Genomic DNA, 23,315 nt, shown 5'->3' with positions numbered 1-23,315 from the left:
CTCTGAGGATCCCTCTCCCATGGAGATTAGACTGGTGGGAGGGTGGAGGTCTCGCTAGGCGCTCTGTCCTGTCCTAGTGTATCTGGGCCTGGTTGTCACCACAGAGCTGTCCACTGTAAAGACTCAGATCCAAAACTGCAACAGAGGATGACAAGTGTAACTGTGAAGGACAGATTGGTGTCAGAGAAGAACAGAGGAAATAAAAAACGGAAGCCCAAAACCCTTAACAGAATGTTTTATGCAAAGTGAGCAGAGTAAAAGTCGTACGGTACCACAATAGGCCAGAAGTCCCTGGCGTACTTTGTATTTAAAAAAAAAAGTCAAATCCCATAGAGGCCTAGGATTGGACAGTCACCTAGTTTGTCCTTCTGCCTCAAGCACAGATTTTTCCCTCGCCTGTTGTACAGACTGTCCCCCTCAAGCTGCAACTGTAAAGCCTCTCACACGTCCTCATTTATTTTTTCACTCAGCAAATACCAACTATCACGTGTAAAATGTCGTGTTAATGCAGTGGGGGAAATAAGTATGAATCAGACATGGACCTCAGTCTCTAGAAATTAATAATGTCTCAGGGAAAATAAGGTGGACACATTAACAATCACTCAAGGTAGAAAGATCCCTGTCTGAAGAAGAGCCCAGGATCAATGCTCAGGGAGGGGAGGCAGCTGAGGGTTCACAGAGTGGAGGGACCTGGGCTGAGCCCAGCAGGAGAGGCAGGGTCTGTCAGTGTGCCCGTGGGGAAGAAGAGCCTGGAAATACGAGCCGAGAGAGAGATGCAGGGCACCAACACGGAGGCGTGCGTCGCCTCCTGGCCGCTCAGGTGGGGCGAGGGTGGGCATTCCATAGGGAATGGGAACTCCTCAAAGGACTGACAGCAGAGGAGTGGCCTCATCTTCAGCATTTTCTATCCTTTGTTACCTCCAGGAGGACACAAAACAAGTCAAATACAGTGTCACTTTGCCCCAAATCACAGACTCACTCAGGATTTGGCTCCTGGCACAGTCTGGAAATTCTGTACAAATAACCCAAGTCCCTCCGAAATGATGCTTACACATATTTCTTCAAATCTGCAGTTCAGAAGAAACTGAAGGCAAATAATACATGCTATTCATAAAGACTATATTAAGACCCATCTACACCCTCTAGAAAGAATTTTACTTTTGGTAACCTTTCTCCTTCCACCTCCAGGGAGAAAACCTCCTGACCTTCCTACCGTCCCCAAGCTCTTCAGGAAAGATGGAGGAAACTGCTTTGAGTCAACTGAGAAGAAGCTGAGTGCTCTCTGGATTACCCGGAGGACACAGCTTAAGGACCGCAAGGTCCGGAGGTGACACCTTCACTATCAGGAGCCAATGACCGGGAGATTACGGCGGGGATGCTGGGCCAATCAAATTCTATCCTGACAAATGTTTAATCCACTTAAGGGCAAAGGTGAGCATTATACCAAACCCACCTGCCTACCGGAGGCCTCCCCCAAATGCCTCTGAGCTGGGTTACGTGGGAGACCAGGTCCCTCCAGCCCTGGCTCAGCCACTAACTCCATATGACAATTCCCTTCCATTCTCCAGGCCTGTTGTCTCGTCTGTAGAGTGAGGGGACTGGACTAGGACAACATACCTTCCAAGGTCTCTTCAACTCTGCAACACCAGGATTCTAGGCAATTGACCAAAATTACTCTTTTTAATGAAAGGCCCCAAGCTAGGATTACCCAAAACCACATGAGTATCACAAAATCAACTTGTGGACTGCAAAGTCTTAACTATGGGGAGGGAGGAAGAAATAAGCCTTGCAAATCTCTGTAGTTCTGTTTATGCTCCAAATCAGCAGTTCTTATATTTTTTTGTCTCAGGACCCCTTTATACACTTATAAATTATTGAGGATCCCAAATAGCTTTTACTTGTGTGGATTCTGTCTAATATATACTACATTACAAATTAAAACTGAGATATTTTAAAAATATTTAATAATTAACTTAAAATAACAATAAACATATTACATGTTAATATAAAAGATTTTTAATAAAAAGTAACTCTATTTTCCAAAAAAATAAAATGTGAGAAGACTGGCAGTATGTTACTTTTTTGCAAATCTCTTTAATGTCTTGCTTGATAGAAGACAGCTGGATTATCTACTTCTGCAAATAATCTGTTGTGATATGTTGTTTTGGTTGAAGTATATAAAATAATCTGTCCTCGCACAGACATGTAGTTGGAAATGGAAGAGGTATTTTAATTGCTTCTTCAGACAATTGTGGTAATTTTTCTTTGATACTACACCAAAACTCAACATATGGTAGTTTCTTAGAAGTTAGTTATAATGTGGAATCTGAACTTTTTCATCCACTATTACATTAAAACCTATTGAATCTTTGAATGGATCTTTTACCCATGCACAATTTTCTAACATCATATTTTGGTAATTTGGAAAATATTGATTCCCTGAGTTATGCAGATCTTCCAAATTCTGGCACATTTCATTATACAATATCAAAAAATCACATTTATTAACATCATTACTGATCTCATCAGAAAAGTCTTTAAGTAGAGGGAAGCTGTCAAGGCCACAGTGTTGGATACAAGTTTTTTTCAAATTTTGCTTGAAAGCTCAAATTTTATTGTGGGCAACACCAATACTGTTGATTGTTTTTCTTGAGGCGATGGTACCATTTCTTTCATTTTCAAGAAAATGTCTGCCAAGTACTCAGGTCTGAATAATCTATAATTTGTTAGTTCTTTCTAGCAAAAATAGTGTTCTATGGAAAAAAAAAAAGCAGGTAGTTCAGTTCACAGCTCAATCACTCAAGGTCTTTTCCTTGAGACAAGTACCCTACTTGGACATGCAGTAGAAGTGCCTCATGCACACTTACCATTGTGTCACACAGAATATTAAAAGACCTGTACTGAAGGGTCATGGCTTAATAAAATTAGTAATCTGACTGCTTCATCAAGGACATGCTGCAGTGAAACTAGCTCATTCTTTGTATGTGTGGCAGTGAAAAATACAGGATGACTAGCATAATGTCGTGCCACTGCCTTGATTTATGCTAAGGTGCCAGCAGTACCATCAGTGCTTCTGTACCATCAGTGCAAATGTCAACACAATAAAGAGGCAAATAATATCTTAGTATTATTATGAACACAGTTTTGACCTCTCAGACTTCTCGAAATGGTCTTGGGAACCCCAAAGGGTCTAAATACCACATTTTGCAGACGGCTGCTCCAGATAACCTAGGGAAAGCCAGTTTCAGTCAACTGGTTCCTCAGTCTGCAGCCTGGGGAAGAAGTACGTACCAAGAACTGGTATAACATAACTCAACAGGGCAACAAGGAGAAATATTTGCCCAACAGAGTAAAATAAGGCCATTGCCAAAACAGTCAACAGCTTGATCACATTAAGTGTTAGGAAGTAACCTCACCAAGCACATCACCATGGAAGTGGTGGGGTTCCTATGTGCACCCCTGGTTAAGGGTTTTACTGAGCCCTTAACCCCTAGAAAAGCCAGATGTGTGCACACGTATGTGCAGTAGGCTGAGAAGTACCTCCATGTACTTTGTTCTTTTGCAAACTAGATAACAGGGTTGGACAGGGCACAAGCAGACAAGGAATTCAGCTCAAAAACTCATCCTTAACATTTCTCACGTATTAGAGATTCATGTGGGCTAACAAGGTCCCCCAAATCAGCCTATACCTAAATCATACCTGGCATGTTTTCTATACATAGATGCTCATGTGGATCCAGGCCCCAGGGCAGGACTCAACCAATCCTCCAAGTCCCAAGGGCGTCCTATTCCCTGTAGCACTTGTGACGGGACTGTGATATCTGCCATCACTTACAGATGAGCTCCTAGTCACACCTGGCATCACAATATCAGGGTAGGATGGGCCCTCAGAACAAAGTACACCCTGGAAGATGTCCCAATACAAGCCCGAGGAAGGTATCTTCCGATCTGCTCAATTTCCAACAAAAGAGGGGTAATTTGGGGTTGACTACTAGTTATATGTGAAAAAAATGTGAAAAAAAGAGATATTCAGAATAACTAACAGGCATGCATTAGCTTCAATGCATACAAAACCTGTGAGCTACCATCCTGAGGTTGCTAGCTGGTTCGTTTTGAACTTCGGAGAGGTCACTTTAAAAATGAAAATCTAGACTCCGCTATGGCAAGCATTGCATAGACAAGTTGATGCCTGAGAACAAGAAGGAGCACAAACTGGAAGGGAAACAAGAGAGAAGCTTGGAAGAAGTATTTCACAATAACAAGTGTGACTTCTGAGGGGAAGCTATCACATGCCATTGGCTGCATTTGCAGCTCCTGCCTGGGGGAAGCCAGCTGGGTGGATTAGGTTAGGGGAAGAAGGGATAGTCCTCACTGCTGCCAGTTGTGCTCTAAGCAATCTTTCCCATTGCAACACTCCAAACAAAGGGGGGAATCTACAAAAGCATGCCACTTGAGAGATAAGCTATAGAGACTGAATCTTTATGAGCAGAAATTAACTAGTGGTGGAGAGTGGCTGGTAATGTGCACAGGCCATATCCTCTAGTTCTATCCCAGTTCACGAGGGAAAATGCCCTGCACTAGGAAAGACTGCAGCCAGAGGGAGCTTCACCAGTAATGAGCTCTAAGAGAAGCTTCTGTGGTCTCTTGGGGAGTCACAGGGGACAGTGTAAGTCTAGGACATAAAGAATCCCTCAGTAAGTCACATCCAACCCACAAGGGAACAGAAAAAGGGTGAGAGCTAAGCTTGAATAAACAGAAGGGGTGCAAAAGATGGGATGCTGAGATCAGGGAGTGAGTCGGCGAACTCAATGGAGTAGAAAACCCTCCTCTGAATTTTCTAATTCGAGCGTGAGCACCAGACAGTCAGCATAGCTTCAGAGTGGGGTCCTCATTTTATCTTACATTTGGGGAAACTGAGGCCCAGAGAGGGCCAACCTCAGCCCAGACGAGTCTTGAGATTCAGTTTCCAAGGATAAGATAAGCCCTCCTTAATGCAAAGCCCATCTCCTCTTCTCTATTAACCCCTTGAATTTTTTTAAGTGCAGGAGAAGTTATTCCTCGTTCTTCCCACTTCTTCAGCCAAATGAACTGGCTGTTTGGTGACGGGGACAGAAGTCTGGGGGAGACGTTGCAAAGGAGGCTTCCAATGGAGCCTGGAGGTATTTGAGGTTCTAGCACAGATGACCCATGGTTCTAAATTAAGAGAAAGTTCTCTCTAGAAGTTTTTCTTACGTTTAGGCTCTTCCTCGGCACCAGCCTTCCGGGACCAACATAGCCGAAAGGAACAAAGAATAAGAAACAGGCCAGAGAGTGGCAGGCAAGAAGCTCAAATCTCGGTGCTGTTACTCGCCCAATCTCTATCTTACTTTCATCTGTGAAGTGAGGAATGGATAAAATGGGGGAGCAAAAATAACATAAGGGAGACTATGTTACTAATACCTAGGAACATAAAGCCCGCCCAGGAGGGGAGAAGAAACAGCTACTCACGTTGTGCTGTTGCTTTCCCCAAACCGCTGGTAGGAGCCGGAGGAAGAGAAGTTGTTGAGGCCTTCAGACGGGCTCTCCTCGGGGCTCGCGTCAGTGGAGCTGTAGTCATGGTAGTCCTCGTTCCGAAGCCTCTGCGTGGACATGGTAGCTGGGGGGACAGGGTCAGCGCTAAGACCTCCAGGGGCTGGGACCTTTAGCTCCAAGCCTGGGGTGGGCTCTGGGGCAGGAGCAGCCATTGTCACAGTAGCTCGGTGACATCTGAACTATGGATTGATTAAGTATGAGAGTGTCTGGTACAAAGGGAAATTGAAAAGGTGCAAAGTAAACGTGGGCGGGCTGAGCTCACTCAGCTTCTGCCTCCCAGCCTTTCCAGTCGTGCCACACTCAGATATTTCTAAATTAGCCCCAGTACACCTGGCCAGAGCAGAGGCGAGGCATTGCTGGGGAGGCATGGGGGAAGATACAGACAGGCGCTTCCAGGAAGTCTTCCCTGTTCCTTAGTCAAGATGAACTATCCCTCTGAGCTAATTTCTTGGACCTTGAACAATAGTTAAATTGTCTCTACATCCGTCTTCCCCAAGAGCAAGCTCTCAGAGGACAGGAATCCAAATATGCCCCACTGTATCCTATTTTCCTCTGCATTCATTGGAGAAAGAACCTTGTTGCATTCAAGAAACCCCCTCTGGATCATCCAATTCTGCTCCAACTCCCCACCAGGTCCCAGGGCCACAATGACACTCTCTTTCTCTCTGCCATGACCTCAGGCCTCTCCCAGGAGGTCAGGAGTGACTCTCATCTGCTGACCCTAGGAATCTTTTCTTGGAACTCAGCCTGAATACTGAGAAATGGCAGCTGAAAGCAGCCAAGAGGAAGACCAGGAGCACGGGAAGTGCTCACCACTGGCCCTTGTCTCAACGTCTCCCCTCCACAACCCTTCTTCTTTTTTATTTTTACAAATTTGCTAATTTTTTAAAGATGGTGAAAGAAGAAACCCTTCCTGTTTTGTGCTGGGGAAGGATGGGGAGGGTGGCGTCCCCTGGGAGGTCTTTCTCAGTAACGCTACTACAGAAGAAAGGAGAACAATGACTTCTCTACGAGACACAAGGATCTGCACAGATAAGGATACATTTTGGGACTCATGAGGCTCCCAGAATCCTGGGGACTGTTGCTAAGAGCCTTCAGAGGTCACTCCAAGCTGCTCACGGTACAGAGGAAGACTCAACCCCCCAAAGATCAAGGGACTTGCTCTGCTACACCAGGTAGCAGCAAAGCAGTAAACATACACCCTGACGCCCTGCCTGTATCTGGAAACATCTACTGAACACACTAATTGCAGTGACGGAATACTATAATGAAAAAGAGTCAACTTCCTGTCCTCCAAGAATCTGCAATCAAACAAGGAAAAAAAGGTAGACGAACATTAAAAATTACAAATAAAAACCCTTCAGACACTTGGAAGATTGGCACAACTGCCCGCCTATTGGGGGCTCTCCCCCAGCATGTGGCTGGACGCCCACCCTGAGTCTGGTGTGCTATCTCAGTTACCTGGCGAGGAGACAGGACCTCCGACAGCCATCACCACACGCCATCCCGCACGACACCCAACACCAGCTGCCACAGGACAGCTCTGTGCCAAGTGCTCCCACAATTCCAGTCCCGGGGGATTCTTTGGAAACTGGCCCCAGCCTGGCACCCGAGTGCCACACTCATTTCTCATTTTCTCCCACCAACTGTAAAAGATGAAGGCCCTTACGCAATCTCACAAGGAAAGTGCTTGGTGGAAAGTCAATAAAGGGCTCGAAGTCCCAGGGAGGATCCTGTCTAGCTTCACCACCAGACCGACTTCGCTAAATATCTAAGAGGGTGTCACCTGCTCCCATGCTGGAGGAATTCAAAGAAGTCACCTAGCTCTGGAACAGCTAAACTCCTAAGAGGGCCAGGAAAAAAAAAAAAAAACCTATGAAGTATCTTAATATGAGCAGCTGAAAGCTGCTATTCGGGCAAAAGTTAATAAGTTAGTTTCCATGTATGTCAGAGGCCTGGGTTCTAAAGTGGCCTCTCACCAGTTTGCTTAGTAACTTGAAACAATTCTCTTTATTTGTCTAAAGTCTTAGTTCCAAATGTGCGAATGGGCGGGGGTGAACTAAAATATCTGCCAGCAACTCTCTGGCTCTAATATTCCAGGAAACGACTCCTGTAATTCTTTATGCAAATAACAGCTAATTTCTAGTCTCTTCCAACATATCAAAAGCATCTGAAGAATAGAGCCTTCCAAGTGAATCTTGCATATTATGGAGGAAGAAGGGACAGAATGCAGGGACTGACACGTCCCCCATTCCCTCCCCATCAACCAAGAGACCACTCTGTTGCTTACTTGGTACAGATGCTCAATTTGTTTCAAACGCTGTAAAGAGGCTTCTTTATGTTGTGTATAAGAACTGAAGTTAACCCACAGCAGATTATTGCTAAGAAAACTGCTCAAAAAGAAGCTGAAATCTATAGATCTGAAGGCTAAAAACAACTGCAGGATGCGGAATAAGTGGCTTGGCAACCGTGCGCATGTTGGAAAGGAAAAAAAAAACTCTACTTATGGTTTTTAGTTGATGATAAGCTCAACAGAAGTTAATGATATAATAATAGATGCCAAATGAGCTAATGCAATTCTAGGTTGCACTAGGATGAGACAGAACCCCAGGTAGATGACAGCACTGTTTTTGCCATGCAGTATTCCGTTCCAGGCAGCACACTATAAAGGGAATAATGACAAACTGGGGTATAGCCAGAGGTCAGCACCAGGATCAGGAGGGCGATGGAAACCAACTAAATGAGGAACAGTTGGAAGCACTGAGGTTCAACCTGGACAACTGGCGACTTGGGAGATAGAAAAACTGTCTTTAAGGCTGCCTATGGATAACACTTGTTTTGTGGGACCTCAAAGATTAGTCACTAATAGATCAGTAGGTGGAAAGTAAAGGGAGGCAGGACTTTGGCTAGACATAAGGAAGAACTTTCTATCAAAAGGAGTTGTCAAGGGGCCAGCCTCGTGGTGTAGTGGTTAAAGTTTGGTGCACTCCACTTCAGTGGCCCGGACCTGCGGGTTCGGATCCCAGGCATGGACCAACGCTGCTCGTCAGCCATGCTGTGGCAGTGACCCACATACAAAATAGAGAAAGATCTGGGTTTGGATCCCAGGTGCAGACCTACACCGCTCATCAGCCATGCTGTGGCAGTGACTCATATACAAAATAGAGGAAGATTGGCATAAATGTTAGATCAGGGCTAATCTTCCTCAAGAAAAAAAAGAGGAAGATTGGCAATAGATGGCAATAGATGTTAGCTCAGTTGCCGCAGGGAACCCAGTCTTCCTCAGCAAAAAAAAAAAAAAAAAGAAAAAGAAAAAGAGGGAGCTGTCCAGACAGAACATAGTGCTCCAGGAGACAGTGTGTCTCCACCCCTGGGAAAGTCCAAGCAGAAGCCCTTTCTCAGAGCATTAAGCAGGGATTCAAGCATGGGAGAGGGTGGGTGCAGTCACCCCCTGGAGTCCCTTCTTGTGGTTCTTTCTGGCAACCAAGGCCTCCTGCTCTTGCTTTCTAGTGTCCCCACTGAGTGCCAGCCTCCATGGTCACCCTGCCCCTGGGATCCCTTTGATAAAACCTGGTTTCCAAGTCTGTTGCTGCAATTGCCCATTCCTGCCCTGTGGGAAATTTTAATAGAACATGTTAACTGTCAGAATGAGGGGTGTAAAATGTGAGAGTTCGAGACAAGCCAGTCCTTCAGGTTCCTGAGGGCAATGAACTTAATCTATGCATTAGGTGTGGCCTTTTGACGATGCAAAGTCAAAATCTCTATATTTAGACCCAAAAGAGTGAACTACTAAGTAAGAAAAGTCTGCATGTTTAGTGGCAAAAAATATACATATATATTTCTTCAAGTGTACATTCACCCAAAATTGCATTGAAATATCAACTATTTGTATAACCTCGATAAATTTTCTTCTTTTTCCTTATATAAACCATTTTTAATTATTAATATTATCATTATTTTAAGGTTTTTCCTGCTTATTTCATATCTAGTCTTCCTTGCATATACTAATGCATATACTATACTATACAGTGCATATACTAATGAAGTTTAGTTGCAATGCAGTGCATACACTATGAAGTTTAGTTGCAATATAATAATGGTCCATCATTATCTTAATATAATAATTTGCTTCACTAGCTTCCAATTGTTGGATTTGGGGCTTCTGCTTTCTTTTTTTTAATGACTATCTCATATCACAGCTAAAAAGAATTCATACAAATAGTTTTTAATTTTTAAGTCATATCCTGCGAGTAGAGCTAGGTGTACAGGCTCATTTTTACGGTTCTTATCATACAAATGATTGAACTAACCTACAGTGTCACTAGCAATATATGGACATGACTATCTCTTCATAACCCTGCCAGTGCTGAATTTTCTCATTTTTATTTTTGCTCTTTTAGGTGGATGGGTGGCTCCTTTTACCTGTTTTATTTTACATTTCTTTACTTTCCAGCAAAGACCACTGATAATGAAAACTATTTTTTTTTCTTTTGTGAGGAAGATCAGCCCTGAGCTAACATCCGTTGCCAATCCTCCTCTTTTTGTTGAGGAAGATTGGCCCTGAGCTAACATCCGTGCCCATCTTCCTCTACTTTATATGCGATGCCGCCACAGCATGGCCTGACAAGCAGTGCGTCGGTGCACACCCGGGATTCGAACCTGCGAACCCCGGGCCGCGGCAGCGCAGCACGCAAACTTAACGGCTACGCCACCGGGCCGGCCCCCTGATAATGAAAACTTTAAAACCATCTTTCCCCCACCTACCAGACTCATATTTTTGAAAATATTACACTCACTTTTGAAAATACTAAAATGTTCTCAAGATAGCTATTTAAGAGTTTATTGATTGGATTCTATTCCAAATTCAGCACAATGAACAAGGTCAGTTCCAACAAGGGAAGGAGAATCCGTTTGTACACATTTATAGGCCTCTATAAATGGGAAGGTCAAGGAGGAGAAAGGAGAGGACGAAGGGAGAGGCAATACTAAAGTATTAGTTAGCTTCATTACCAAAAGGTAAACAACACTTTTAGGGTGACTTGTAAACACATAAGAAATTATCCACTAAAAACTATTAGAACTAATAAGTTCAGTAAAGTTGTAGGATACAAGATCAATACACAAAAATCAATTCTATTTCTATGCACTCACAACGAACAGTCTGAAAATGAAATTAAGTAAACAGTACCATTTATGATAGCATCAAAAAGAATAAAATACTTAGGAAGAAATTTAGCCAAATAAGTATAAGACCTGTACACAAAAACTACAGAACAATGTTGAAAGAACTTAAAGAAGAGCTAAACAAACGAAAACACATCCCAATATTCATGGATTAGAAGATTTAATACTGTTAAGTTGGCAATACTCCCGAAATTGATCTACAGATTCAATGAAATCCCTGTAAAAATTCCAGCTGCCTTTTTGTAGAAATTGACAGGCTGATTCTAAAACTCATAAGGCAATTCAAGACGCCCAGGTTAGCCAAAACAATTCTGGAAAAGAAGAACAAAGTTGGAGGACTTCCCAATTTCAAATCTTAGTACAAAGCTACAGTAATCAAGACAATATAACACAGGCATAAGGACAGACATATAGAGCAATGGAATAGAATTGAGAGTACAGAAATAAACTCTCACATCTACAGTCAACTGATTTTTGGCAAGGGTGCCAAGACAATTCAATGGAGAAAGAATAGTCTTTTCAACAAATGTTGCTAGGACAGCTGCATATCCACACGCAAAAGAATGATGTTGGAACTCTACCTCACGCCATATGCAAAAATTAAATCAAAACAGATCAAAGACTTACATGTAGGAGCTAAAACTATAAAACTCTTAGAAGAAAACATAGGCATAAATCTTCATGACCTTGAGTTAAGCAATGGTTTCTTACATATGACAGCAAAAGCGCAAGCAAAAAGAGAAAAAAAATAGGTAAATTAGGCATCATCAAAATTAAAAGTGTTTGTGCCTCAAAGGACACCATCAAGAAAGTGAAAGACAGGGCCAGGCTTGATGGCCTAGTGGCTCAAGTCCGGCGCTCACCACTTCAGCGGCCTGGGTTCGACTCCTGGGTGCGAAACCACACCACTCATCTGTCTGCAGCCATGCTGTGGTAGCAGCTCACAAAGAAGAGCCAGAAGAACTTGCAACTAGAATATACAACTATGCGCTGCGGCTTTGGGGAGGGGAAAAAAGTGGGGGAAAGATTGGCAACAGATGTCAGCTCAGGGCAAATTTTTCCCAGCAAAAAAAACAAAGTGAAAGATAACACACAGAATGGGAGAAAATTTATGCAAATCATATTTCTAATAAGAGACTTGTACACAGAACATATAAAGAACTATTACAACTCAATAATAAAAGGACAACCCAATTAAAAAATAAGGAAGGATGTGAATAGCTATTTCACTAAAGATGTGACAATAGCCAATAACCACATGTAAAGATACTCATCATTAGTCATCAGGTAAATGTAAAACAAACACCATGATGAGACAACACTTCACACCCACCAGGATGGCCAGAATCAAAGGCAGATAATAACAAGTGTTGGTAAAGATGTGGAGAAATTGGAACCCTCTGACACTGCTGGTAGGAGGGTACAATGGTGCAGCCACTTGGGAAAGCAATCTGGCAGTTCCTCAAAAAGCTAAACATAGTTACCATTTGGCGCAGCAATTCCACTTCCAGATACATACTAAAATGAAAATGGACGCCCACAGAAAAACTTGTACACACATGTTCATAGCAGCATTATTCCTAACAGTCACAAAGTGGAAATAAACCCGATGAATGGATAAAGGAAATGTGGTATATCCATACAATGGAATATTATTCAACAATAAAAAGAAATGAAATACTGATACATGCCACAACATGGATGAACCTTGAAAACATTATTCTAAGGGAAAGAAGTCAGTCACAGAGGGCCATATATTGTATGATTTCATTCATAGGAAAGCCCAGAATAGGGAAACCTACAGACAGAAAGGAGATTAGTAGTTGACTAGGGCTTGAAATAGGGAGTTGGGAGGGATTAGGGGGTGATGGCTAAGGTGTACAGAGCTTCTTTTGGGGTGATGAAAATGTTCTAAAATTGACTGTGGTGAGGGTTGCACAACTCTGTGAATATACTAAAAGCCACTGAATTGTACACTTGAAATGGGTGAATTCTATGCTATATGAATTATATCTCAATAAAGCTGCTAAAAAAAAAAACAAACAGATTTCTGGGCTCAGTCTGATTCAACCTGAGCATTTTATTTTTAACCAGCTTACTAGGTGATCTTGATTACAGGTAGATTTATATAAAGCATTCCAAAAATAAATGATCTTATTATGATGCGTACATCCCAAGCTTTACCTCCTACCAGAGTCCATGGATTGGTGATAAACGCAGACTAAAAGCACTGTCCATTATTCTGAAACAATTCCACTGGCTTGGATTTTGGCACCCAGAGAAGCAGCGAACTCTCTAGCTGCATTGTCTCTTCTCTGTTGCTGGAATTCCAAAGACATGAACAGGGACACAGACTGTGTTGCTGTGTATGATCTAGAGGCAGGGAAGTGAAACTTTCTGACTTCCATGTGATTTGTTTTCAAACAGTATCAGATAAAGCTCCATCTAACCTACCACAGAAGTACATCCCATAACTTGAGACTTCTGCCTGAAAGAGTCTGGTGCGAGCGCAGCCACAAAACAGCTGCTGACTTCAGCAGGCTCTGCACAATAGGAGCTGAACAGGCAAACATGCTCACTTTTTACTCACGATCATAAAAATCGCTAAATGTTAGGACCAGGCATGATTTACAGATCGAGCTCCAGCTTCCCATTAGGAGGTGAGAAAACCAAGGCCCCCAGCTGGTTAGAGATCTGGGATTAGAATCCAGGATACCAGATTCTCAGTCCGGTACACCTTCTACCACTCCAAAAGTTATCTACCCTTCCTAAAAGCTACTTTGGAACAAAACAGGTACAGGATTAGGTCTGCAGGGAGAACTCTGCATCATAAGAACATGAGTTCAGAACCCAGCTGTGTGACCCTGAGGAAGTTACTGCATGTCCCATTGTCTCAGTTTCCTCATCTGGAAAATGTCATTAATAATATCTACATCACACTATTGTTATGAAGAGAGAAGGAAAAGATGTTCAATATGCTGCATGGTCCATAATGGATCCTCATTGATGGTAGCAACTGTGATTATTTCTACAGAGAAGTTCAAAGACAGGAAGTTAGAAAGTTGACTACACAAATAAGCAATGCAGGACTTCCTCCATTCCATCCCTCTGGAGAGCTGAGCCTGGTCCCCGTCTTGGAAATGGTGATCTACATGCCATGAGCATCCCAGTGACCCACACAGATTCCTGAATTCGTGGAAAACGGAAGCACAGAGGAGTCTTTCCTACTAGAGAGGATCATTGGGAACTGGCCCTGGGTGTCAAGGCTTCCCACAGAAATGTCTGGGGGATAAAAAGAGACTGCCCCACATGCAGCATCATGTGATTTCTATTTTGGCAAATTCAGAACGTCCCATCCACTGGACCCCACACCCATCAGACAGAGGCCAGCTTTGTGTGCTCGGACCTAGTAAGGCCCAGCCAAAGGAGGGAGGTTCATGGTTCCTCCAAGGCCTGGGTTGAGGTCAACAGACTCAATGTGAGTTTCCTCTATGGGAAAAAGAAGAAAACTAGCCTGGGTGTTAGTGGTTAGTCAGTCACACACTTCTGGAAGGGTTATCGGGACCAGGTCAGCAAAAGTAGAAACCAAACTCAGCCCAGTTCTAGGATCTTGTTTCAGGTCAGGGTGGGAAGAAGTGTAGCATTAACAGCAATGGTTCTTCAGCATCTGACGCTTGCAGAGATATCATATCAAGCAGTTAAAGAGCTGAGACACTCGCTGGGGAGGGAGGGGGTGATAAAAAGAAAGAAAAAGCAGGGGTACTGAAAACACGCTCAACATCACTAATTATTAGAGAAATGGAAATCAATACTACCGGAGATGTCACCTCACACCTGTTCGAATGGCTATCATCAAAAAGACAAGAGATAACAAGTGCTGGCGAGGATGTGGAGAAAAGGGAACCCTTGTAGACTGTTGGTGGGATGTAAACTGGTGCAGCCACTATGGAAACAGCATGGAGATTCCACAAAAACTTAAAAATATACCATATTATCTAGCAATTCCACTACTGAGTATATATCCAAAGGAAATGAAATCACTATCTTGAAGAGATACCTGCACCCCCACGTTCACTGCAGCATTATTCACAATAGCCAAGGTACAGAAACAACTGAAGTTGTTGACTGAATGAATAAAGAAAATGTAATATATATATTCCATATATATAATGGAATATTATTCAGCCACGAAAAAGAAGGAAATCCTGCCATTTGCAACAACACGGATGGACCTTGAGGGCATTATGCTAAGTGAAATAAATCAGACAGAGAAAGATAAATACTACGTGATCTCATTTATATGTGGAATCTAAAAAAACCGAACTCATAGAAACAGAGATCAGATTGGTGGTTGCCAGAGGCAGGGTGGCGTAATTGGGCGAAGATGGCCAAAAGTTACAAACTTCCAATTATAAATAAGTTCTGAGGATCTAACGTACAGCATGGTATAGTTAACAATACTGTACTATCTATTTAAAAGTTGCTAAGAGAGTAGATCTTAAAAGTTCTCATCATAACGGAAAAAAAATTTACGTGAGGTGATGGATGTTAATTAAACTTATGGTGGTGATCATTTCACAATATATACATATACCAAATCATTATGTTGTACACTTTAAACTTGTATCAATTATATCCCAATAAAACTGGAAAAAAAAAAAGAAAAAGAAAAAGCAGGCGTAATTAACATGAGAACAGTTATCTGAGGGGCAAGGGGGAAACTATTCACAAAAGTGGACATCCACTCCATCTACTCTACTTCACAGCCCACATGCTAACAAGTCCAGTCCTAGAGTTTCACAGAACCTCTGAGTGGGAAGAACACAAAACTTTATCCAGTCCAACCCTCTACCAGTACAATAATCTCATCCACATTTCCAAAAGTAACTGCCCAGTGACAATTACCTCCAGTGACAGGACCTCCACACTCTGTGTTGCAACGGGAGAGAGCACGAATTCTTGGAAAGTTCTTACGCTCACCCAAAAACCACTTCCCTTTTGGCACTTCCATCCATTGGTCCTAGTTGAACTCTGGAATATCACAAAAGAAATGGAATCTGCCTCCTTACACTGCCTTTAAAATAGACAGAGACAGCTCTGAGCACTTTACGGTGCCACAGGGATGAGGCCGAATGAACAGCTACATGGTTTAAAGGGAAAATAAGGACTCAGGAGCAGACAAACATAAATGGCACAATCAGAAAACAAAGGGAGAGAGACAATACTGTCTTCAGAGCAGCCTCTACCTTAGACAGTCTCAGACTCAGAGCAAATCACCAAGCCTTTTGGGTCTCCTTACTTCTTGACTTCAAGAACATCTTTCAAGAAAACATGCTCTGAATGTACAAGTAAGATCGTTACTGTAGACCAGGCTCTTGACAAGAGTCAGAGGGCCCTGATCATGTTTAAAGTAATAAAAGACAGAGAAAACCATTTCCAGCTGTCAGTATTTAGCTTGGATGTAATCCAGAGATAAGAAGAAAGAGGAGGGGGATTTCATGGCAGCGTAGAAATAAGAAGTAGGGAAACTGCTTCCTGGACAACTCGATTAAGTCTTGTTGCAAGGCAGATACTAATGTATACTGGAGGAAAGACATCTCTGATTAGAAAACAAACAGATCTAGATGCAGAGAATGTCAAAGAAGAAGGAACCCTTAGGGACTCCACCCCATCACTGTAGACTGGGAAACCTAAACTCAAACAAGGAAGGGAGTTGCCCAAGCTGGAAAAGCAAGTGTCAGATCTAGAACAAAATCTCCTGATTCCCTATTCTCGCTTCTTTCCATTACATCATGCTGCTATCTTATTTCAGCAAGCCTCAAATAACTGCAAAACATCCTCCAAATAACCAGTCTTCCCCAAATCTGCCAAGCTACAGAAAAAATAATTTAAAGGTCTTTGCATTCTTCAAGCTAATGCCAGGGCTCTCCACAACCTCAGCTGGGAGCCACCTACCCTTCCAGGAGCATAGGCGATTGTTATGTCATATTTTGATACGACTTACTCAAAATTGCAAGACAGAAACAAAACCTACAGAATGATGAGTTTGCAGAAAAATCGCCAACACTGAAACATGGAACCACACCCAAAGCCAATCCAATCCCGGCGATGGAGAATGCTGAGCTAAAAGCGGAGAGCAATGAAAGAGAAGAGTACAGGAAAAGGGTGCCTTTCCACATGTCAAGTTCTCCGCAGGAGGCGGCGCGGTGAAAAGCAAACGGGGCTGGAGCTGAGGGAGACTCGGATTCTAGTCGCAGGTCTGCAACTAACTCACTGGGTGACCGTAGACAACCCCTACCCCTTCCGGGGCCTCGATCTCCCAGACTGTCCCAGAAGAGGGCTGCAGCAGATGATTCCCCAGGGTCCTTGCAGTTCTGGTATTCTACGCCCCCAAGACCCACTATTAGCCAGTCCGGAGCAGGGCTCCCGCAGCGAGCCGGGGACCTGCCCGAGCCGGCCAGACCTCTCTGGGAAGCGGGGAGGAAGCCCGAGTTGGTCACTTGGGTGATCGCTCCCATCTGGGGACCCCAGCTTCCCCACCTGTCAAATAAGAGGGGATGTCAAGGGAGAGAGCGTGAGGGAAGAGGGATTCTCCAGTTCGCCTCCTCCCGGGATGGGTGCCCGTATCGGACCACAGGTGCGGCCGGGGAGCCGAGACGACTCGGACCCGCTGCCCAGGCGGGTCGGTGCCCGACCCGGAGCATCCGCTGCGCCCCCAAGGAAGGCGAGGTGGGTCCTGCCGAAGGCGGCGACCCGCGCCAGCCCCAGCCCGTCAGCGCGCGGACTCACCGCTCGGGTTCCGGCTCCGGCTTCGGTCCCTCTTCAGCGCAGGCCCCCTCTCCCTGCCTCAGCTCCGGGTCCTGGTCATCCCCCTTAGCTGCCCGGCAGCCGCTTCCGGGCCCCGTCACGTGATCCAGGCTCCAGGAGACCCAGGTCACATGCTCCCGCGCGCTGCTGCTCCTCCCCGCTCACTGTGCTCCTGGGCTCGGCCCCGCAGCACCACCTGGCGGCCTATTTCTGCCACTGCAGGAAGGACCCTGTTCCTGGGGCTGGGGACTGGGAGAGGGGACTGGGCGGGGCGTTGACCTCGGAGCGTCGGCAGTGAGCCCGGAGTCCAAGAGTTCTGGCCCCTGAGTTGTGAGCTTGTGCAAGATTGCTCATTTTCACACATGCCTTGTTTTTTAGAAGTTTACACAAACTCATTTGTGGTGCTAACTGGAAATGGGACTGTGAGGTAAGGCAACACTATCTTTGTAACACATTTCAAGTTTGTAAGCAACATTTTTAAATGAATGGCAACATTTCAGTATGTTTGAGGTGTAGGTATTATCTACTCTTCTCTTTCCTCCTTCTCGCATCGGATTTCACTCTTAAAAATTATGTAACTACTCAGCCAAAAAAAAGGGGGGAATGAACTATTGATACAGCTGCAAAATGGATAAATGTCAAAATGATTGTGCGTGGATAAATCTTAATTGTGCTAAGTGAAAGAAGTCAGAAAAAATATTCCATTTATGTAATATTCTAGAAAATTCAAAATAATCTACGGTGACAGAAAACACATCAGTGGTTGCCTGAGAATGGGTGCGAGTGGGGTCAGGAGAGGAGAGAGTGATTATAAAGGGGCATAAAGAAACTTTCAAGGTGACAAATATGCTCAGTATCTTGACTGTGGTGATGTTTTCACAGGTGAATATATATGCTGAAACTTATGAAATTATACACTTTAATTACATGCAGTTTATCATATATAAATTATACCTCAATAAAGCTGTTAAAATATCCAGTAAAAATTACCTAAGTAATACATTAATATAATGTATTAGAAACATTAGACAACATATAAGCATATAAACAACGAAAATTCCCCTTCTCCCAAATTCACTCTCCTCTCCAAAGATTTGAAGTTACCATCATGTGAGTATTATTCTCCAAACCTTATACGATGTATTTACAGATATATATATGCATCTATACAGAAATGTACAGATTTGTGGCGTTAAAATTTCAAATCTTATTTGAAAGTACTTATTGTTTTGCTTAAAACTTTCACTCTTCACTGTCTATACTGTTTAAATTCTTTCCTGAATATATATTATTTTATAATAATTTAAAATCTAGTTAATTTTTTTTTAAAAAGCTACTCCGGTTGTTTCGTTTCACCAGTGAAAGAGAAGAGAATGCAGATTCATGCCCAGTTCAGAATATGAAGGCCAGCGAGTTCATCCCGTCCCTGGAAGAACCCAGCAGTTCCTTGACTGCTCAGCGCCGGGAACTGTGCTTGTAATGCTGCTGGGCGTCAGTCGGGGAATGCACCCTTAACGTGTGGCCTCCAATTTCATTTGTCCTCTGGCTCCTCCGAATGTCTCACCCAAGAAAGCCGGGGCTTGTGAGAACCACACAACCCCCTGTTGGAATTACTGAGAAGGCAAGTGGGGATTTGCCTTCCCCAGCCTGCTCCTGGGATACACTGACTATAAATAAAGATTCCCTCTTATACCTGACCACCACACCGTTCTTAGAGAGACCCTTGAAAAAAGGCGACATCAATTTCAAATACTGTTAGGGCTCTAGCAACCTTATCAGTGTGCAGTCCTAATTAGAAATTAACATACCATAACATCTCTGTATTGTTCCCAAACAACTTTTCCCAAATACGCAAGTCTCCACCTCTGCTCCCGTTGTTTACTTGGAAATATAAATGAAGATGATTTCCAGTTCAAAATGGGTGTATAAATGAACATTTTGACTCTTTTACTCCGAGAAACTATGCAAAGGCAGAAAAGGAGAAATTCTGCGAATACTATTTTCAGCCAAGCCTGAAGATAAATGGAATCCACAGAATCCAAAATATATGTAAGGGCTAACAAAAGCAACTGAGATCCTACAAAGGCTGTGGAGGAAAAAGAGAAAGAAAGAAGCTCAGAGAGGAGTGAAGGACCCAGTAGGGACAGATCTCCGAAAAGCACTGGTGAAAACTCTCTTCCTGAAAGTGGACAGCTCACTTGGAGCTGCACAGCTAGATCCCTTTTGTTTGCAACAATGGGGTGTGGAAGCAGTTCAACAAGACTAGTAGCAAAAGCTCTCCTGAGTCTGGTTTGGATCAAGGAAAGCCAAGAAGATGAGGATGAGAGAAAGAACCACACAGAGGAGCCACATGTGCAGGAAGCATCTGTCTGTGGCAACAGAGAAGAAAAGCTGGAAATACACTTGTTGGTGAAGATGTGGAGCAGCGGGAAGGCTCATCCGTCACTAGCGGGAGTATACAGTGGGGCAACCACTTTGGAGAACTGTGTGGCAGATTTTTATAGTTACACACATACTTGTCCTATGATCCAGCAACTCCCCTCCTGGGTGTTTACTCAAGAAAAATCAAAACTTATATCCACATCAGGGCCTGCACAGGTGAGGCAAACAAGGTGACTTGGGTGAAAAATTTAAGGAGGCGCTCACTCTCAGGATTGTGCAAGTGCAGAGTTGGCACTTATATGAACATGAGAGTGAGCGCCTCCTTAAATTTTGTGACCCAGGCTTCCTAGTTTGCCTTGCCCTGGTCCTGGCTGTGGTCCGCACAAAGACTTGTACTCAGACGTTCACAGCAGGCGGCTTAATACAGCTGAGCTGATAACAACCCAAATCTTTGTCAACAGGTGAGTTGTAAACAAATTGAGGCATATATAGCAGGAAGGAACTACTGAAACAGGCAAAATTGTGGATGAATCTCTTTATGCTAAGTGGAAGAAGCCGGGCACAAAGACTACATAGTATATGATTCTATTTATATAAATTAATAGAACAAGCAAAAACTAATCTAGTGACAGCGAATCAGTGGTTGCTTGGGATGTGGGGAGACTGACTGCAAAGGGACACAAGAGAGCTTTCTGGGGGGACGCTAATATTCACACCTTGATGGGGATGGTGGTCCTGTGGGCTCATACATTCGTCAAAAGCCATTACCTGAACAATTAAAATGTGAACTTTGTTGTAGATAAATTATACTTCTAAAGGTCAATCTAAAAATCTTAAAGAGATTACCAGACATTTGAGAAAAACCGCTAAGATAAAAGTCAGAAGAATGATGAAATGCACAAACACATGAAGGCACTGCGGAGGAGACTCTGCAAAACCTGAACACACAAACAAATGCCCTCAGAGAGACTAGATGTTGCAGTAAGAACAATGAAATAAGAACAACGTGCTTTAAAAAAAGAATACTCTGAGAAAAAAACCCAGCCTTTGGAATTAAAAATATAATAACAGAAATGAAGAATCCAATAGAAGAGTGAGAAGATAAGGATAAGGAAATTCGTTCATTTTCTGAATTAATAAATGTTTATTGCTGTGTGCCAGGCACTGGGAATACAATAGTGAACAAAACAGACAAAAATCTCTGCCCTCGTGAAGCTTACCTTTTATCAGAGGAGACAGACAACAAAAATAACTGAGTAAAAAGAGCTAAGTCATATACATACCACGTGAGTCAGTGTATCTGCTATGGAGAAAAATAAATCAGGAAAGTGGGAGAGGGAGTCTGGGGGCAGAGGGAAGGGGTTGCAGTCTTTTTAAATAGTCAAGGAAGGTCCCACTGGGATGGTGATATCTAAACAAAGACCTAAAGTAGATGAGGAAACAAGCCACGTGCACTTCTCTGGGAAGAGCATTGTGGGCAGAGGGAATGGGATGTGTTAAGGTCCTGGGGTGAGAGTGTGCCCGGCCTGTTTGAAGAATGACAAGGAGGTTAGTGTGGCTGGCGCGGAGTGAGCTATGGGAAGAGAAGTAGACTAGGTCAGAGCAATAATGAGTGCGTGAAAATGGTGTGGAGTTCTGTGAGCCATTTTAAGGACTTTGGCTTTTCTTTTGAGTGAGATGGGAAGATATCGGAGGAGTTTGAGCAGAGGCAGGCCGTGATCTGACTTGGGTTTAAAATGATGCTCTGTCTGTTAGGTTGATATAGGCAAGGGCAGAAACAGGAAGGCAGCTGGGAGGCAGTCCAGGATCAGATTATGATGACTTGGACAAGAGCGATGGCAGTGAAGGTGGCGAGGAATGATCAGTTTCTGAAAATATTTTTATGGTAGAAATGTCGATAGATTGGAAACGGAGTGTGAGAGAGAGGAGACAAATGGTTTGGCCTGAGCAACAGGAAAGATAGAGTTGCCTTTTACCAGACCAGGAAGACAATGGCAGGAGCAGGTTTTGGTGAGGAGCAAAGGGAGACTGTTGTATGTGAACATCCAAGGTTAGGTCCGGTAGGCATTGGGATGATTGTGAGAGGGGAGAGGTCCAGCCTGGACGTAAAAATGTGACAATTGTCAGCATGTTGATGGTATTTACGTATTGATGATATTCAAGCCAAGAGACTAGTTGAGACCACCAAGGAAGCTAGGGTAAATAAAAATGAGAGAAAATCCAAAAATCAAGTCTAGGGGAGGACAGAAAGATGACTAGGAGCTAGCAAAAGGAACCAGAAAGTCACGGTTAGTGGGCTAGGAGGAAAACCGGGAGTGGGGTCGTCCTGAAAGCCAAAGGAAGAAAGTCTCCAGGAGGGGGCGACCATCTCTGTCAAAGGCTGGTGCTTAGTCACACAACAAGAGGACTGAAAACTGACCGTGTGTTTATCTAGATAAGACCATCTATGGTGTTCAAAAGAGCAGCTTTGATCAGGTGGTGGGAGTTTAACCTACTCTGTCTGGCCAGCATTGTTTGTCTGTATTCCAACCCAACACCACCACCCACCCCCGATTATCTATATTCCCACCCAGTGCCCCTGCACCCTAGATTACCTTGAAGCAAATTCCAGATATGTATTCTTAAGGAAAAAAAATTAAGAGAATGATAATACAACCTTTTGTACAAAAAGGAGGGGATATATTTTTATTACTTGTATATATATAAAGAAACTCTGGAATAATACACAAGAAAAAAACATAAAGCCAATTGTCACATCTCCCCCCTCCATTCTACTCCCCACATGTCTCATTTTACAGATGTGGAAACTGGGCTTTAGAAAGGTTGAAGACACTCACCCAAGGTCACATGGCTGACCAGTGCTGAAGCCAGAAATCCAGAGATCACGGGCTTGCCCATCTCACCATACCCTCCCTGCACCAGCATGCAGTTAGTGGAACGGGAGAGTGGGGACTGCCATCCCGGGGCAGAGCACGTGCAGGACCCAGCCTCCCTGGAGAAATTGAACCGACCCCACCCCAGGTTATGCGTGCTGTGGCATAGCGGTGAGATACGACATCCAGGCCATACCTATCACTTTGGGCAAGTGACTTGAGCTTCCTGAGACTGCTTCCTCATCTCTCACCACAGGAGGGTCTAACAGGTGTCAGAGCATGTGGTACTCTGTGATCAACATGCCCACGAGAGAGGGCATTCTCGTTCCTCTCACTGTTGACGTTTTAGTTCAGGGGGCAGGTGTCGTTAGCATGGGGGGAACGTGCCCGCTTCACCTCTGTGGGTGCCTCACTCAGGAATTGGAGTTGTTCAGCCTCATGAAGACGGGTAAGGTGGGCCTACAAACGCCTTAAAGGAAGGAGGATTCCTGTCCCGGG

The 23,315-nt window shown here is 43.8% G+C and overlaps 1 protein-coding gene across 4 annotated transcripts in view; it reads right to left on the bottom strand.

Moving 5' to 3' along the window:
* The window catches only part of SLC36A1 (solute carrier family 36 member 1), a 66,732-nt gene that overhangs the window by 26,024 nt on the left and 17,393 nt on the right, over positions 1-23,315 (bottom strand). For 2 of the 4 annotated variants that reach the window (XM_058544420.1, XM_058544422.1), the window contains exon 2: positions 5,488-5,635. In XM_058544420.1, the coding sequence (XP_058400403.1) occupies positions 5,488-5,635 (148 nt within the window). Of the gene's footprint in view, positions 1-5,487; positions 5,636-17,544; positions 17,670-23,315 lie in introns of those variants that run through there. The other 2 variants (XM_058544421.1, XM_058544429.1) reach the window with 2 other exon arrangements.

Source organism: Diceros bicornis, chromosome 1, assembly GCF_020826845.1.
Source record: "Diceros bicornis minor isolate mBicDic1 chromosome 1, mDicBic1.mat.cur, whole genome shotgun sequence".
In the NCBI taxonomy this organism is placed as follows: domain Eukaryota; kingdom Metazoa; phylum Chordata; class Mammalia; order Perissodactyla; family Rhinocerotidae; genus Diceros; species Diceros bicornis.
This window is presented reverse-complemented; position numbering and strand designations above follow the sequence as displayed.